At 35.2% G+C, this 18,441-nt stretch overlaps 2 protein-coding genes across 5 annotated transcripts in view; one reads left to right on the top strand and one right to left on the bottom strand.

The window, feature by feature from the left end:
- Positions 1–18,441, top strand: part of LOC141653233 (pre-mRNA-splicing factor ATP-dependent RNA helicase DEAH1-like) — a 221,466-nt gene that overhangs the window by 172,010 nt on the left and 31,015 nt on the right. The window lies entirely within an intron of this gene.
- Positions 10,308–15,266, bottom strand: LOC141653230 (uncharacterized). 4 transcript variants are annotated; one of them, XM_074460921.1, is made up of 10 exons: positions 14,937–15,266; positions 14,423–14,530; positions 14,085–14,248; positions 13,541–13,645; positions 12,324–12,429; positions 11,404–11,499; positions 11,267–11,328; positions 10,937–10,953; positions 10,772–10,833; positions 10,308–10,612 (listed from the first exon to the last, which is right to left on the bottom strand). In XM_074460921.1, exons 2-10 carry the CDS (start codon positions 14,491–14,493, stop codon positions 10,579–10,581), a joined length of 717 nt encoding a protein of 238 aa, XP_074317022.1. In that variant the 5' UTR covers positions 14,494–14,530; positions 14,937–15,266; the 3' UTR covers positions 10,308–10,578. The 4 variants fall into 4 exon arrangements, with proteins under 4 accessions (XP_074317022.1, XP_074317023.1, XP_074317025.1 ...); XM_074460922.1 differs by having other exon boundaries at positions 14,085–14,226; positions 14,937–15,265; XM_074460924.1 differs by lacking the exon at positions 13,541–13,645 and having other exon boundaries at positions 14,937–15,261.

The following is an 18,441-nucleotide window of genomic DNA, read 5'->3' as shown; positions in this document are numbered from 1 at the left end:
GCTTGTCGACCATGGTGACTACTTCTTGCATAGTGGCATTTTGAGGGAAGGTCAATGGTACGCGCTCTTTAGGTGTTGCATTGGGATTGCGCAAGGTTGTTACCATGTTTTCTAGTTCCCATACTTGTCTATCTACACTCCTTGCCCATGCGATGAAGTCGGAAATGGTAGGGGAGATGGTAGAGTAGAGTCTTTCTTTCTCAATTGTATGAATTTCATTTTCGGTAGGAGAAATAAGGTGTGAGCAATCTAAGGTAGATTCATCACTTGTAATCACTAGAACTCCAAGAGGATTCTGAGTGTTGTTGGGCTTACCTCCTGGTGGAATTGGAAGTCGACCGTCTTCAATCATATCCTGAAGCACGTGTTTCAGCTTGTAGCATTTTTCGTGTCGTGCCCCTTGCCCCTATGGTATTCACGGAGGAATTTTCGTCCCCGAAATTTGGATTTCCTTTCGGGTTCGGGAGTAGGTCCAATGGGTTGGAGTTTGCCTTGCTTCACTAGCCTTTTTAGAGCATTGGAGTATGTATCCCCAAGGTTTGTGAACTTCCTTGGTGGGCTAGTTTTCTTGGATGGCTCGAGAAGGTTAACTTCGTCGGTCTTGCTAGTAGAGCCGTATGAACGACTTGTGGACCCTTGGTATCCTCGACCTACCGTTTTGGACAAGAGTCCTTTGCGGATGTCATCTTCAATTCGTGTCCCTAATACGGTTAAGTCCTTGAAAGTCTTTATGTTTTGATATCTCAAATGGTTGGCATATATGGGCTTGAGATTATCCACGAACTTTTCCACAAGAGTGGCCTCATCCCATGGCGTTCTACTAGTTGAGTACTAGTCTTCCTCCACCTACTTAGAAAGTCGGTGAATCCTTCCTTGTCATTCTGGGTAAGAACCTCTAGAGTGCGCATATTGACTTGGATCTCGGCATTATCCGCGTATTGTTTTGAGAATTCGATCGCGGCGTCTTCCCAAGTAGCGACCTTTTTGTGATCCAAAGTGTAGAACCATTGCTTTGGGATGGTGTCGAGAGATGAAGGAAAGATCCTTAAGAACATCTCGGGTTTGATGCCTTTGATAGACATGTAGTCCTTGAAGGCACGGATGTGGTTCAAAGGGTTCTCATGTCCTTTAAACTTAGGGATATCCGTCATGCTAAAGTTAGTGGGCAATTTGGAATTGACGGCTTCATACTTACGATTGTTCTCTCTGTAAATGTCATCCCCCTTAAGGTACATCAATTGCTCCTCTAGGTATTGGAGTCTTTTCTCAGCTGCGGTTGTCCCTATGATTGGATTCTCATCCTTAGACTCGTCGTCGGAAAATTGTAGTACTTCACCTTTAATGGGAGGCAACCTTCCCTCTACGTCAAAGATACGGCCTTCGATGAGCTCGAGGCGGTCATAGGTTTGGTTTTGGGTAACTTGCATTTGGGCTAGCGCGGCTAGGATTCGATCATTACTTTCTTGAATTTGCTGGAGGTTCGTATCATCACTTGACCCGGGCATCTTGGAAACTGGATAAGAGATCGGCGACGAATCAAAACACGATCGACCTTTCTATCACACTTGCTAAAAGAGGAAAAATTTTGACTCGTGAAGTGGGTGTGTGCCACTTGTGTTGAGTGAGTTTTGAAGAAAGACAAGGTCTTTGAAAATGTGTGTCCTAGTCAACTGTAGTGTAGTTGTAGGAGTGGACTCGAAGTGAGGTTTGAAATGGGCTTGTGGCCCGAATTTTGACACGACAAACGGACAGAGTTTTGACCGGATTTTGTACTAATTAAAGGCCCTATTTCGAAATTCTTGATTGAAATTTGGGTTTTGATTTTTTGAAAATTCGTCATGATTTGTTTTGAAATGGTGATCACGTAAGGTTTACATATTTATACAAGCATTATAACGGGATGCTGAGTGCTTTTAGAAGGGTTTTGGTTTAAAGGGTGGGTTGCCATACCGAACCATCAAACCCGAAGTCTGTGGAGAGGCTCGTGCCAAACAAGAGTAAGGCCGATTCCTAGTCCATTTCCTCAAGTAGTGAAGGCCCTTGATACAAACAAGAGTAAGCATCATGGTATGGATGACGTCAATCGCTATCCATCCTTAGGCCCAAATAAGAATTAGGACCGTTTAGACGGGACGATTGGTCGAATGGGTTGGGTTGGGCCTAGGAAGGCCGAATTAAACGGTCTAGGAAGACCGAGTTATGAAAACCGACAATTGTCTTGTACAAACTATTCCCTAACCTTGTTCAAGTTTCACCCTAGCTACACGTAAGTGTATTATCCCCAGCGGAGTCGCCAAACTGTGGACAGCGGGCCGCCCACGGGGGCGCTTGGTGAAGGGGCTCGAAAACAAGCGTTTGCATTTTGTATGGAGTCGCCACCAATTTTTATGGGAAATTGGAACCGTTCGAATACCTCATGTCATGTCAAGACATAAAGTAGTGACATGAACACTAAGCAATCGTTACCCTTAGCATTCTATGTCTAGAATGACTCTCGTGGACGCCAATGAACACGGGTGCTCACGAGATCCGGGTAAGGGGTGAGGGTACGTATTAGGAAGCTCTTTTGATCGAACACCTAATCCCGCCCGCCTCGATAGCGGCCTCTACTAATGATTAGGGAGTTTATTCGTACTCGATATATCGTCGGCTATATGCATGCAATGCAACATCCAAGTTTTAATCCTAGCATATGAAGATTTAACTAAATCGGTTGACAAATAATTAGCATACAATCGGGTCGAAGTAGAAGTTAATATAGATTTACATGTGAAAACATACAAAGAACGAAAGAAATACAATAAATATAAATGCAATAATGAAAATTACATTAATTACAACGGATTAGGTGATTTATGTCGAAAATACCTTTAAAACGGATGATTGAGAAAACGAATAAAAGAATAAAATTACGAACAGGAATTAGCGTGATAATACGAATATTAGTTAGTTAATACGTAATCTAAACAAACTAGGTCAAGGCAGAAACGGAATTCAGGGACAGAAATCACCCCGAACAAAGTAGCGGCGATAATGCGCCCTTTGGAAGAGGCGCGCAGCGATTCTTTGCGTCTGCTGTTCAAGGGTGAGTTCTGCCGTAGCGAATCGCAAATCGTTAATATTAATTGGTAAATTAATGGATTGATTATGATTTTTAGACTCGGATTAATGGATTATTTTACACATGCATATGTCATAAAACAGTAGAACATGGATGAGACGGAATTAAACGGATTAATTATGTGAAGGGTCGATGTTAATGAATGAATAAACTAACTAACAAACAATTAACTGATCAAACTAAACATGATGAATTGATGACGAATTAGTGATGAACAATAAATAAACAGATGCAAATTTATCAACAACGAATTCCAGAAACTCAATATGAATGAATTGAACCTCTAAAACCCGAAACTTGAATTTAATGACGAAAACCCGCAAATATGAATTATAAGGGATTGAAGTCGGACTTGATGACTAATTAAGCATGAATGATGAATTATATATAATATACATATGATTTATAAATTACCGTGATGAAGAATTAAAGAACAAAACAAAAGGAACAATTTTGATACGAACTACGAGAGGATTTGGAGGAAAAAGAAAAGAAGCGAGAATCTGCGGCCCTCACGAAGAGCGCGCAGAGTGCTGCGCTCCTTCAAGAGGCGCAGATTCTTTGCGTCTTTTCTCGACGTCATCTCTTTGGAAATCCGCAAAAACAGGTTTTAAAGACGGTTTTTAGAAATCGATTTTAATGGTGTTTTCGACATAAATCTTACAATTGTTATACAATAATTAAAATACAATAAATAAAAGGAATATACACCCTCAGACTTACATGTTGACGGAACGAGAAGAACTAAGAAGATCGATTAGTGATGCTCGACGCGAATGCAAAGAAAGAGTGCCCTCGAAAGAGGAAAACGATTTAACAAGATTGATTAATTAGATTGATTGAGTGTAGTGGTCAAATTGGTCGGTCATGCAACGGAGAGGTGGTACCGGAAAGATCCGAGCTTACGTGGTCGGAAGTCCAAGCACGTAGGCGCCAATTAGTAAGAACGAAGTCTAGAATGCAAAGGGAGAAGAGAAGGGCGGACACTCGCGTGAGAAATATGAGGAACGAAAGCTCCTATTTATACTAATCACACGGAGGAATAGGGTTTCGGAGACTCTTTGGAAGTGAATCTCGGAAAGATATAAAAAAGATACGTAAATCATGCAAAGAAGGGCCTGGGAAGAGGCGCAGCAGCCCACTTGCGTCTCTTGGAAGAGGCGCGGACTGCTCGCGTCTGTTCCCCGTGGAGGTTTCCTCCTTTTTAAGAAAGATTTCCGTGTTTAAGTTATGGTAGGACGGATTTAATTCGATTATCTTTTGAATATTACGGGATATTGTTTGCCAAAAGATGAAATTTGATAAATATGGAATAGAAATATCCGGAACATTCCAGAACATTCTGACTCGGATTTAACAAACTATCGAAAAATGGAGACGGTTTTTGACCCGGACTCCGAATGTACTCTAATTACTGCCAAAACGACCGTATCGGCACGTAGATGACAACTAAGAGGTTGACATTCAATATTTGAGCAATCACTTGACGATAATCTTACGAATTGTCACAAATCGTTCCGCGAATCAAACATGCGGCCCAATCATCACCGGGTGGTTTGCGAGGGGTGCAGAAACGAGGTGTCTACACCAGTACCTCACCTTGGGGAGCACCCGTGCTATTTGTCAAAAAGAAGGATGGAAGCTTGAGGTTGTGTATAAACTATAGAGAACTTAACAAAATCACTATAAAGAATAAGTATCATATACCTCGTATAGATGACCTTTTTTATCAGTTACAAAGTTGTGTTATTTTATCGAAAATTGATCTTCGTTCCGGATATCACCAAATGAGAATAAAAACCAAAGATACTCCTAAAACAGCTTTTAGAACGAGATATGGACATTATGAGTATATGGTAATGCCTTTTGGACTCACTAATGCTCCTGCAGTTTTCATGGACCTTATGAACAGAGTATTCAGATCTTACTTGAACAAATTTGTTATTATTTTTATTGACGATATCCTTGTATACTCTAAGAATGAGGAAGATCATGCTCAACACTTAAGAACAGTTTTGGAAATCTTAAGAGAAAATCAATTATTCGCCACGTTTAAGAAGTGTGCATTTTGGTTAAAGGAAATAAATTTCTTAGGTCATGTTGTCTCAAGTAAAGGAATACAGGTAGACCCTGAAAAGATTGAGACCATTATGAGTTGGCCTGTGCTTACAAATGTGGCTGAAGTACGTAGTTTTCTGGGTTTAGCTGGGTACTATCAACGTTTTGTAAAAGATTTTTCAAAACTGGTCCAACCACTCACAAATCTTGTGAGAAAAAGTACAAAGTTTGAGTGGAGTGAAAAATGTGATAAGGCATTTTCTGAATTAAAGGGTAAACTTACTTCTGCCCCTGTTCTTTCTATCCCAAATGGCACAGATGACTTAGAAGTATATAGTGATGCCTCGAAACAAGGATTAGGATGTGTGTTAATGCAAAATGGAAAAGTAATTGCTTATGCTTCAAGACAATTAAAACCCCATGAGCATAATTATCCCACTCATGATTTAGAACTTGCTGCAGTAGTTTTTGCCTTAAAAATTTGGAGACATTATCTTTATGGAGTCCGGTGCCGTATGTATACGGATCATAAAAGCTTGAAGTACCTCTTTACCCAAAAAGAAATCAATATAAGGCAATGCCGGTGGCTTGAATTTCTCAAAGATTATGACTTAGATATTCAATATCACCCGGGCAAAGCTAATGTAGTAGCTGACGCACTTAGCCGAAAGCCTTTTCCGACCCTTAATGTGCTTAGGGTTAAACAACCTTGTATTCAAAATGATATGGAAAGGTTGGACATACAAATGGTTGTGGGTGATCTAACAGGTTATATGGCAAATCTAGAAACACGGTCAACCTTGAGTGACGAAATAAAAGAAGCCCAAAGAACCGATCCTCAACTAGAGAAAATCCGAAAAGATGTACAAAAAGGAAAGCGTATGATTTCATAATCCAAGAAGATGGGTCACTTTGGTTTTAAAACCGCTTATGTGTACCAAATTCAGAAACCCTTAAAAATAAAATATTAGATGAAGCACATAACTCTTGATATTCGATACATCCCGGAGGAAATAAGATGTACAAAGATATTCGACATATGTTCTGGTGGAGTAATATAAAACAAGAGATAGCCGAATTTATCATGAAATGTTTAACATGTCAACGAGTAAAGATCGAACATCAGCGGCCGGGCGGACTTTTACAACCCTTAGATATTCCTATATGGAAATGGGAATCAATTACAATGGACTTTGTAACAGGACTGCCTACAATGTCACAAGGAATGAATGAAATATGGGTAATAGTGGATAGATTAACCAAATGTGCTCAATTTTTAGCCACTAAGACCTCATGGAATTCAGAGCAGTTAGCTACAAAATACATAAAGGAAATAGTAAGATTACATGGAGTTCCTAAAACGATTATATCCGATAGGGATACAAATTTCCTTGCTAAGTTTTGGAAAAGTTTCCAAACAGCATTGGGAACTCAACTTAACTATAATACTGCTTTTCACCCGCAGACAGATGGTCAAAGTGAAAGGACAATACAAGCGTTAGAAGACTTGTTAAGAGCATGTATTTTGGAATTCCAAGGCTCATGGGAGAAACACTTACGCTTAATAGAGTTTTCTTATAATAATAGTTACCATGCTAGTATTGGTATGGCTCCCTATGAAGCTTTATATAGACAAAAGTGCAGAACACCCTTGTTTTGGAATGACATAGATGAAACCGAGATCATTGGACCCGATCTGATTCAAGAAACTACGGATAAAATAAGAATTATAAGAGAGAAAATGAGAACTGCTCAAAGTCGTCAAAAGAGTTATGCCGACTTAAAAAGATGACCCTTAGAATTTCAGGAAGGTGATTCAGTATTTTTAAAAGTATCTCCTACAAAAGGAGTGGTACGATTTGGAAAGCAGAGAAAGTTAAGCCCAAGGTATATAGGGCCATTTGAAATAATAGAACGAGTGGGAGATGTGGCATATCGATTACTTCTTCCGATAGAGCTATCAAAAATTCATGACGTTTTCCACATCTCAGTGTTAAAGAAATATATCACTGACCCTATCATGTGATTACCATACCACCGTTACAAGTTAGGGAAGATCTTAGTTACGAGGAACTACCAATTCAAATTTTGGATTACAAAGAGAAAGTCCTCCGTAACAAGACCATTTCATTGGTGAAAGTTCTTTGGTCTCGTCATGAAGAAACAGAAGCAACATGGGAAGTAGAACAGGAGATGAAAAACAAATACTCTCATCTGTTCCAATAAATAAGGTAATTCAGATATGGCAAGTTATTAGAAGTTTCGGGACGAAACTTATTATTAGGAGGGTAGAATGTAATATTTCAAAAAAAAAATGTATATAATAATAATAATAATAATAATAATAATAATAATAATAATAATAATAATAATAATAATAATAATAATAATAATAATAATAATAATAATAATAATAATAATAATAATAATAATAATAATAATAATAATAATAATAATAATAATAATAATAATAATAATAATAATAATAATAATAATAATAATAATAATAATAATAATAATAATAATAATAATAATAATAATAATAATAATAATAATAATAATAATAATAATAATAATAATAATAATAATAATAATAATAATAATAATAGTAATAATAGTAATAATAATAATAATAGTAATAATAATAATAATAATAATAATAATAATAATAATAATAATAATAATAATAATAATAATAATAATAATAATAATAATAATAATCCCTCCAATTTGCTATTTTCTTCCCCTTTGATATGGGCACAAGGATTAAGGGTGAGAATATATATTATTAATTAACCCTTATGATATTTTTTTATATTATCCGCTAATGAGAAAATATAGTTAATATCGAAAAGACGGGTACATAAGATAACAAGACGGAACTATTATTTGGCACTAAAAGCAATGTGCCTTATGGCATGTAGTTTGAGAGCTTTGCATGCCATGTATTTTGTACTAAGCTACGTGCAATTCCGTAGGAGAATCTTATCCAAATAGAATTTTTCAAGGCTAAGTTTCCGCTTACTATAAATAGTAAGCTTTGCATTACTATTTTGATAACATTTTACGAGTTTATATATCATCTTACTCGAATACGTATACCAGTAAGAAAGCGATAAGTGTGTTATAAAATTTCATTTATACCACTAATTCTCTCTAAAAATAAGGTATGATTTCGGAACCCTTCGTCGATATAAGTAATTGTTTACATTTGAAATAAGATAGTAGAAATAGCATGTTATGTTAGTTTTATTGTTAATTTCATCTTATAATCGTTATACTGCCCACATATTATATTATTTACCGTCATATAAAGTTATAAGGGTACTGTCGTTATAATGCATCATTGGCCAATTGTAGCATTCGGGATACGATTATTGGATTGAGACGACATTAATTTGTCCTGTGTACATGGAAGGAGGGGAGGGGGGAGTATGACCCCATATGAACAAAGAGGGGATGGGAAAGTATAGCCCCATATGAACGTTAATTATGTTATCCGGCAAAGGCCGAGATGGGTCTCAGACCTGGATTTCTTATACTATGTACACAAAAATGGACTTAGGCTGGAGGAGTCTTGACTCCGTAATAAGTCTCTTTTCAGTAATAGTAGGCCGATATGATTATGATAAGTGAAGGATTTATGTCATTTTTTTTAAGTATTCTCTTTGTTCCATAATATGTATTCTTGAGAGACCCATATGAGAAGAATAAAAATAAGAATAAATAAAATAATGGAACGTAAGGCCATTATAGGGAACCGGAGTTATACTCAGCCTGTGGTTGGCTGATCTGTTACTTTCATACTTCTTTTCAGGTTGTTGTGCTAAGGAAATGCGGGAGTAAGAATGTGGGAGGAACTGATGTTGTATTAAAAATAATGTGAAATAAGATAGACTTGTATAATATAATCCTCTGCCTTTACCCGATCCTCAGTCTAGAGTGGCGATTGTCAAGTGTTAAGTTAATAATTAAGATTATAGCCTTGTATTTCCTGTAGAGGAAATACGGCGGTAGCGCCTTGGTCAATTTTTCTGTTTTCCTTTTTATTTCTGTAAACGTTGTTAATAAATAAAAAGGTTACTTTTGTAATCCTTGTTTTATCTTAAAATGTCAGAGCATTACACTTTTTGAACCCGACAAACTAATGTTCTCACTTACATCAATTTGATTTTTTTTTGTAAACTCCATTTTGCATGCTTACTCATGATTTTATTCTAAACATGAACTCAACAAATTCTTTATTACCGTTCTCATTACGAAACAATTTTTGAGCTAATTGTATGTCGTCTTCTTTGTTAGTACCGCTTGCCGATGGTCGATTAACAACTTTATAGAAGCAGCCAACCCATTTGTTTACTAGGAAATTGAGTCGTTTATAACGATTTCTCATTCCCTCAAGATTCCTAATGCCAATTTCACCTTCATTTTGATTTTCCTTACGAATTTGTTCATATAATTCGTAAACTGAATTCCACATTGTGTTATATTTTTGGTTTTCCAAATATTAAGTCGGTGCTATATAAAATCCAAGCGGACATAAGAGCTTCATCCTCTTTTGCGGACCAATTTTTTCCGTCGATATTTATATTGATGTGATTTTTTTTTATGGTGCCTTTTTTGGATTTAGTTGCACAATAAAGAGGGGTTTCCGCTACAAAATGGTTAGTCGGGAGTCGAGACAACAACATCAGATTTCCAAAAATATCGAGTTTTTGACTTGACTGACTACCCGATAATAATTCGGTAAAAGTTGAAGTACTTTGATTTAAATCGAATGTTGGATTGTTTTGAGCTAAATAATCATCAGTGGCATAATTTGAAATATCATATTCATTTAAATCCATAAGTTTTTGAAAATTAGAGATATGTAAATGTGTTTTTTTTTTACTACTAGTTGTTGCACCGCGCCCTATCGGGCGCGGTGCCCCAATTTGGCGAAATGCTAAGTAAAAGTAAGTCGGAAGTATAGCAACAGAATAGGATACGGACTTTTTGTGGTATTGTCCGACATGGATGGTTTCAAGGGAGCCCCTGATTCCCTAAAGTTGATTGTCGATAATTTAGAGTAAAGCGTTGTATTTCATATAAACTTCTGTTGTATTTCACAGAGTTAAAAGGCATTGAATGAAACAAACATGAGGTAGTTACATTTAAATCCTCAAAATGAATAATACTCTCTGTTTTAGAATGTAGGGCAAATATATATTTACATCGACGACAACCACCTATAATTTTTAGTAACGCTCCGCAATTATTTGCAAAACTATTCCCGTGAATGATACTTATAAGTGTAAATGATATGAGTACGTTACAAAATTAGAAATACTCGATATTCATCGTCTAATCCTCATTTTCGTTCTTATTATCTTCCTCTTTCTCTTCTTCATGTCTTTCCGCTATTCCCATTTTCCTTTATCTTGGTACAGGCAGCTGTCAACAAATAACAATAATCATTAATTAGAACAAAATACTAACATAAGAGCAGCAAATCGTAGAGTTGCACTAATAATTGCATGTTTCAGCACACCAGGACACCGGCAGAGTCAATACTACTCAATAACTTTGCAACAGAAATCAAGACTTCATTACCTCCCCGATGGTTCGAACCATACATTTGGTTGAACTTTGTATGCGTTATATATGTAATTCGACTGCATCACATGAAGAGACATTATTAGCAGTATAATTCAGTTAAAAAATTAAGATAGAGGACCATCTCATTCCATTCAAGGATAACAAAAAAATGAGACGAACCTTCGGATTTGTTATGACTTTAGGTGCAAAACGTTCATGGCAGTCATCCAGCAATTGGTTAGAAAGACCAGTGGCCAACCAGTTAATAAGGAAAATATTCTCAAATAGATATAATAATAACGGTTTTTCTAATGTTTACCCTAAAGGTATACATTAATAACCAAAATATAAAAAGCTTAACATGCATGTGGTTCCAACCAAGAAGAAACTTCCCATAAACACCTAGTGTAAAATTTATGTATAATAAATAAGTGAAGGAAAATCAAAGAAAAAAAGAAATTTAATACAAAGATTGCAGCCAAAAAGAATAAAGCTGAAGAAGTTAATTACCAGTACGCTTACCACAGCCATAAAAAGTACCGATAGGTACGAGATCAAGTGAATCCCACATACTGAAATGGAATTAAGACGAGCATGAAAAATAATAAAAGATTTGAGTGAACCAAACAGTACAAAAATGCACTAACCTCTCAATAAAATCTTTCTTTAACTTTAGCCAATTGCGTTTTCCAAGTTCATATTTGGAGTTCATCCCCAATGGTTTGAATATCAGACCCTCGCAGCTACAAAAAGAGATAAAAGTTAAGATAGTGAGTATAGATTCCACAAATAACCGGTATAATTCAGTTTTCCTAATCGGTAACAGAACCAGAATTAGTAGCATTCATTTACAGAGTATGCAATAGGACTTAACAAGCGTAGAAACACTTGCAATAGGCAGCTCCAAACTAAGTGTTCAAGGAAAGCTACATACTAAAAAGTATAAGCTGATTTCCAATTAGCAGAAATTCGCAACTACCCGGTCCATCTTCTCCAGATACAGCCTCATAAGGCACTGACTCTTGATCAGGAGAATTTACAATAACTAAAGCAGGAAATAATCAGTAGAAAATTCAAACAAATCTTTGTTTCTTACAATCACAGGACAACATCTAACCAGCCAGCCAGAGTATGGAATTCAATAGAAATACGATTCTCTTTCTCATACAGCAAGCCTTAGTTTACCATATATCAACTTTATGACGATTCCTTCATTACATCTCTCAGTAATGAAAAGTTTTACCGTAATTCCCTTGCCTTCAAAGAAAGAAACGTTCCAGCTTATAGTCGCATCCAGTATACCAATTTAACAATTTGGCGTGGTAGCTGGTAATCTCTGACATTAGCACAGGCCACTGCTATTAGGTTTCGATGGCAAGGATGAGATGATTTTCGAAAGCTCTATATACGACTTCATAAGTAATTTGCAAATTTCAAGTTTATTAATCACATAAACAAAATAACTGCACTAATTATACCTACTAAGTACTAACACAAACAAGCATGCTCCATAGTCCATACATTACAAGTTCTATAACTGAAACCATGAAACAAGAGATGCAAGTACCTTGTGGGAGCAGATTCGTCCAAGGAATTCTGTAATAATTTTGCATCTTGAAATGACAAAGCAGTTGCAAATTGAAGAAGGAGAATTCTTGCTAAAAAAAATGGGACTGAAAATAAAGTTGACGAAGATTTAGTGTGAGACGTTACATGGCAATCATGTAGATACAATGACTGGTTAAGTACAGCCATTCTGATATGAACAACGCATATTTAGTACTTAGCGCCAAGAAAAGAAACACTTCAGATACAATAAAACAAACACAAATATACAGACATTGATTCTAATATCATCAATACTGACATCTTTACGAGGGCAAGTCATAAGTTTCTGTTCACAAAATATAAATGATAAATATATAATGTGTAGAGATATGGCTACACAATATAATTGCCGACACGATAATATTGTATATTCTAGAAAATGGTAGTCGAGCAGTAGAGCAGTTGGATTATTTCCTAACTTAGAATCTCAGCTAACTTGGAGAATAGTGGTTATGCTACTGTTTTATGCATAATTCTAAGATGAACGGTTGTTCTAATCCCGCCCCGTTTGACAAGGCTAATGCCCTCATAATGATTGAATGACTTCCTGATACAAGAAATAAGCCACATTGAAATGTATCTCTGAATCTGAGTCTTATAAGGGGTCGTTTGGTTCACTACTTAGGAATGGAATGGATTGGAATGAGAAACCACTCTAATGTAACCCAACGACTCTTAAACAACATTGAAACCTTTAGGGACCTAAAATGGCATAAACAAAAGACAGTATTTAAAAGTTAAAACATGTAAAGAACGGCTAATAAGTAAAATTATTGAAACCAAATCGTTTAGAATCAAACATCCACATAACGTCAGGCCTAATAACAAAGGGACTATAAAAATTAGCTTTAGCCTTATCAGAGATACAAATTGCATTGTCCAACACTTTAATCAAGCCTTTTCTTTTGAGCCCCATACTATTGCATGCAATCAATTTAAAACCCAGAAATAAACCCCAACTTATTAATTCACAATCGATATTGCACCTCAGTAGCAAACATCTAACATAAACATCAATTGATTATTAAAACGAAAAGAGAACTGAAAACAAAACTAATTTCAAACACAAAAAGGCAAGGTACAATACAATGTTTGGCTATGGGCGTGCAAGGATACGTATTGCAATCGCTTATTCTTGTATAGAGTTCAATTTCAGTGAGTGATAAGTACTCTTACCCTTCTTACAGGTGAAATATACGAACACTCTTTCAATCCATGAAACTCTTTCCCACATGCAGTCCAGGAGGCCATCTTGAATCAAGGACCTTGATTTTAATGACACTGCAACCAAATTGAAAATATTGATTATGTCCAGTAGCTAATTTGAGCACCATAGGTAGCAAATGCATAAATTAATTAGCACCATCTCGCAATAAAGTCCAGATGTACTCATTAATGAGAAAAGGGAAAACATAGTAATAAGATGATGATAAAGTAATATGGTCAACTGGATGGCTGTTGAAGTGAGAAGGATATAAGGCTGACTACTAAGCCCATCATTTCAAGCAAAAGGCAACCCGAGAATCATACTGGCGAAATAGCATACCAATTCAAACAAATACACACAATCTTATAATTAAAAGAAAACACCAATTCAAGTCCTATACTCGACAAACCTAACACAAGTAACATTTTTAGGCCTTTGTATTCAAGATTGTGTCAGAATACTCTGCCATATATTCTCAACAAATTAAAGGAGGCAAGAAGTGAGATTATGTACCGGCCCTTAAGAAGGTAATGTTCTCATTTAACTGTTTTATTAGATTGGGATGTTCTTCAAGCACTCCGAGAGCTGACATTGCGACACTTGTAGAGTACGGTGGCAGAGAAGCAGAAAAGATATAACCTTTGCTATCTAGATGCTGCCGACCAAGAAATGATAATCTATGAAAGGTTATAAGAAATATAGAACTTCATTATCCTTGAACACAAGATCAATGCATAAGTTGTACTGAGTCTCATGCTAAATCAAGGTAATATTTAAGTTATAGGGAATCGGCATCATTATAACAAAAGAGTACTGATTTACAATCAATCAAATTTTTGTAGTTTCCTTACATGGTCTTGGATAAATCCAGAATTACTGAAAAACGATTCTGTGCAGAACCCTCCTTCGGAAGCCAAAGCATGTCCCATTGTAGTTGTTATCACATCAATCGTCCCAATCTGCGTATTTGACAATAACAACAATGACATGAAAATCTCAATTTGTATCAACTTAACCCACACCAAAGATAATAGCAAACCACAAAAATAACCCATAAATTTAAATTTGTCAAATGATTGCATGCAATCAATTAAAACCTTTAAAATGGCCCAGATCATAGCATTAAACCTGTAAAACTGGCCAGATAATTGCATGCAATCAATCTAAACAAACAAATAAACCCTAAAATTATTTCAATTAACTCGCAGACGATCATCGAGTTGAATAAACCATAAAATTATTTCAATTAACTTGCAGGCGATTATCGAGCTGAAAATAACAGTAATAGGGGGATCAAAGCACGCAAATAACCCAGAAATTTTAATTGCCCAAATTAATGCATGGAATCAATTTCATAAACCTTACCTGCTACATTTTCGTATAAGCCGGCCAGAATTAGTGATCGCCATTGGGGCCAATATGATATAAGCGAGTTGCTTTCTCCAAAAAAAAAAGTAGAAAATAGAAGAATTATGGTGACTATTAGGGGTAGGTTTAGGGTAAGGTTGAGTTTTTAAAAGGGAGATTTCTCCATATAATTGATTGATTGCTATTGATGAAGATTGAGCATAAACCAGGGGAAGATTGAGCATGGTAGAGGAAAAGAAGGAGAATGAGCCGATAAATAAAGAGTAGGAAAACAGAAATGGCAAGGATGTAATATAAGAATAAAAGGCAGGGATAGAATGGGGAGAATAGTTGAAAGTTACTGTTACAGCAACAGTAACCAGGTTGGGGTTTTTTAAAGAGTTAGGATAAGTAATATTTTTTTGGTAGAAGATAATAAAAATTGACTAAATTTTTTCCTCTTTTTATAAGAATTTTTTTATTTTAAAAAATAATAAGTTAATTAATGTGTGTTTAATTTTATTGTTGTTAGGTATTGGTTGAAATTGGAGTTGGAGTGAATGAAGGGTAGTGGAGATAGTGAATGAAGAAGGTGGTCACCATGGTTGGGAGATGAAACTGGCAATGGTTGGGAGATGAAATTGGCAGAAAAGCATAATGGCAATGGTTGGGAGATGAAACTGGCAATGAAGACTTTTTTATTGTTTTTTTTTTATTTTCAACCAATAGAAATTGCACACATAGGTAGGTGGTCACCAAGGTGGTCAATTTTGTTCAACAATGGTCATAAACTGACCTTGTATTTCAGAAGGTCACTAATTAACTACATTTGGTCATCAATTATTTCACTTAATTAAGTCATTAGCATGACCAAATAAGGTCATGACCTAGCAATTGACTATGCTTGGGGATGGTCTTGCATCACAAAATTATCATCTCCCATTATAATCTATTCTTTTGCCTTTTTCTCTTGATTTTCCTATAATCTCGAAAATAAATCTTGATAAAACTGCAGCAAATCCAAGATACAAAGCATGTTGATAGCAATAACCAAGGGATATCAAAATAAAGGATGGATCTAATGATTGGTAGATGGAGTATTTCAAGTAAAATTGCTAAACTAACTTTCAAACATTTAATTTTGGGTTATTTGTCAAAAACTACCTTTTATTCAGGGTCATTTGTGAACAACTACCTTTCATTTTATTTTTGGCTTTCAACTACCTTTCATTTCTTTATTTTGCAAAACACTACCAAAAATCCACTTCCGACAAAAAAAGTCAACCTTTCGGCGTTGACTTGCCCTTTTCTCCCTTTCTCACATATATAACCCATATTTCGCCCTTTGTTCACCCAACAAAATCCGAAAAAGCTCCTCTCCATGCCCAACACCTTATCAAAAGTTTGTTCAAAGCAATATCAATGAATCAACCATCTCAATCTCCATCTCCATCTGAGTCGTCACCTTTACTACCACTTTCACCTTCACTCTCACATTTCAACAACCTTACAGACTACTCCTAATTCATCAACCTACTGTCCATCTAAGTCATATTAAAGTACCTTCTTTATCTCTTCATGGTAATATGGTGGGTATATGAAAACTAATGAGATAGTAGCACACAAGTGATCCTAAGAGTGAATTCATGATTATTTTCGAATAGTTAACACGAGGAGTTAATTTTGCCAACAAGGCAATAATAGATCATATTGTTGAAGAATTATTTACCATGTTAAGATTAATATTAATGATGATTTTGTTTAGGTGATTAGGACTTTGATTCGGGTAAGAGATAGACAAATTGAGGTGTGGGTTTAATCAATCTTATCATCGATTATTAGGGTTATGAAGTAAAGAGTTAGATTCAACATGAAATGGTAAATCAACGCCGTAAATTTGACATTTTTCGCCTGAAGGTGATTTTTGGTAGTCTTTCGCAAAATGAAGAAATGAAAGGCAGTTGAAAGCCAAAAATAAAATGAAAGGTAGTTGTTTACAAATAACCTTAAATAAAAGGTAGTTTCTGACAAAAAACCCTTTAATTTTTAATAATTTATTGGGTATCGATGGAGAAAGTTGTTTTTTGTTATTGTTTTGTTATTTTGGCTAATTTATTCTTCAACTACTAATATTTGCTATAGGATTCAACTTGGAAATTGGAAATCTAATATTAGGAATTGTGCAACCGGGTTTCAAGTTGATAGCATTATTTCCGGTATGTTTCATTGTTGGTTACAACCAGTTTCGATGTGATCCTTCTTAGTATTTATTCTACCCCATCTTTTCATTTTAATTAAGATATATTTTTATTTACAGAGTAACGAACTTCCTTCACTATAAGGAACTATGACTCAAACAAGCGAGAACAATATTGTAATATCGACTTCACGATTACCACCCCGCTGCTTCTTTTCCAAATTTCTTAGGCCGTCATTAATATCGGAACAAAATTGATAACAACCCTAACAGCGTTCTTGCCGTTTCAAAGGCATTTTCTGCTTCAAAGCTTTCTCATCTGTTTATTCTCATGATATCAAGTTGTAAACTTACTCCAATCAGTAGGACCGATTATTCCATACTCATTTTTTTTCATTGTTAAAATGTACTTTATATTCATTCTCTGCTCATCATGATTATCATTTATTCCTTTATGTATGTATATTCACAGTTAAAAAGTAACTATGAAGTATTTTTTTTTAGTTACCCAACTATTTTCTTATTTAATTCTATTCATTTACTTGAATACACTTTTATACAAATTACAAAATTGATAATTTGTGTTCTGGTTTAGTCCCAGGGTCGAGTCCAAAAATTATTCTATGGTGTAGCAAGAAAAGATACTATTTTTTAAGAAAAAAAATTATCGGTAGTGTATGGATAAATATTTACTTATATACATTTTTGTATTTTTCTGCATTGCAAAAGTAAAGGGCCATAAAATATAAAATTCACAAGATTGCATCATCCTTAAGTTTGTAACAAATGAAGTAAAATGTTTGTTTTAGATAATTTTATACAAGACAATTTCGTGTCAATTAAATACGAGATGTATTTAAGGCGATAAAACCTCATTTTCATATACCTAGCAAAGACTAGTAACCAACCAAAAAAATAAACAAACTAAAAACACAAGTAACGTGGATCAATTCTATGATAATACTTTTATGTAATTACCTCATATGAAGTACTCCCTCCTCTTCGTTATAATGTTCCCCTTTTGCCTTTGACACGATACTTAAAGAATACTATTACAAATGAATAAAAGAAATTGGTGGGTTGGTGATACTAGAAAGGGATGAATTATTAGGAGTTAAATAAAAAGTTGTGGGGCCAAAACATTAAGGAAAGTAATAAAATATGAGTAAAAGAGTTGTGTGGGGTTTGTTGATAGGAGAGAGATGAATATAATAAAAGTAAAAGTTACCAAAAAAGGAAAGGGAACATTATTTGAATAATCCATTTCGGAAAAGAGAGAACATTATAGCGAATAGGAGGTGGTAATTGTTTTTTCATGTTCAATTG

Source organism: Silene latifolia, chromosome 4, assembly GCF_048544455.1.
Source record: "Silene latifolia isolate original U9 population chromosome 4, ASM4854445v1, whole genome shotgun sequence".
NCBI classification, from domain to species: Eukaryota; Viridiplantae; Streptophyta; class Magnoliopsida; order Caryophyllales; family Caryophyllaceae; genus Silene; species Silene latifolia.
The sequence above is the reverse complement of the archived record's forward strand: the minus strand, read 5'-3'. Positions and strand labels throughout refer to the sequence as shown.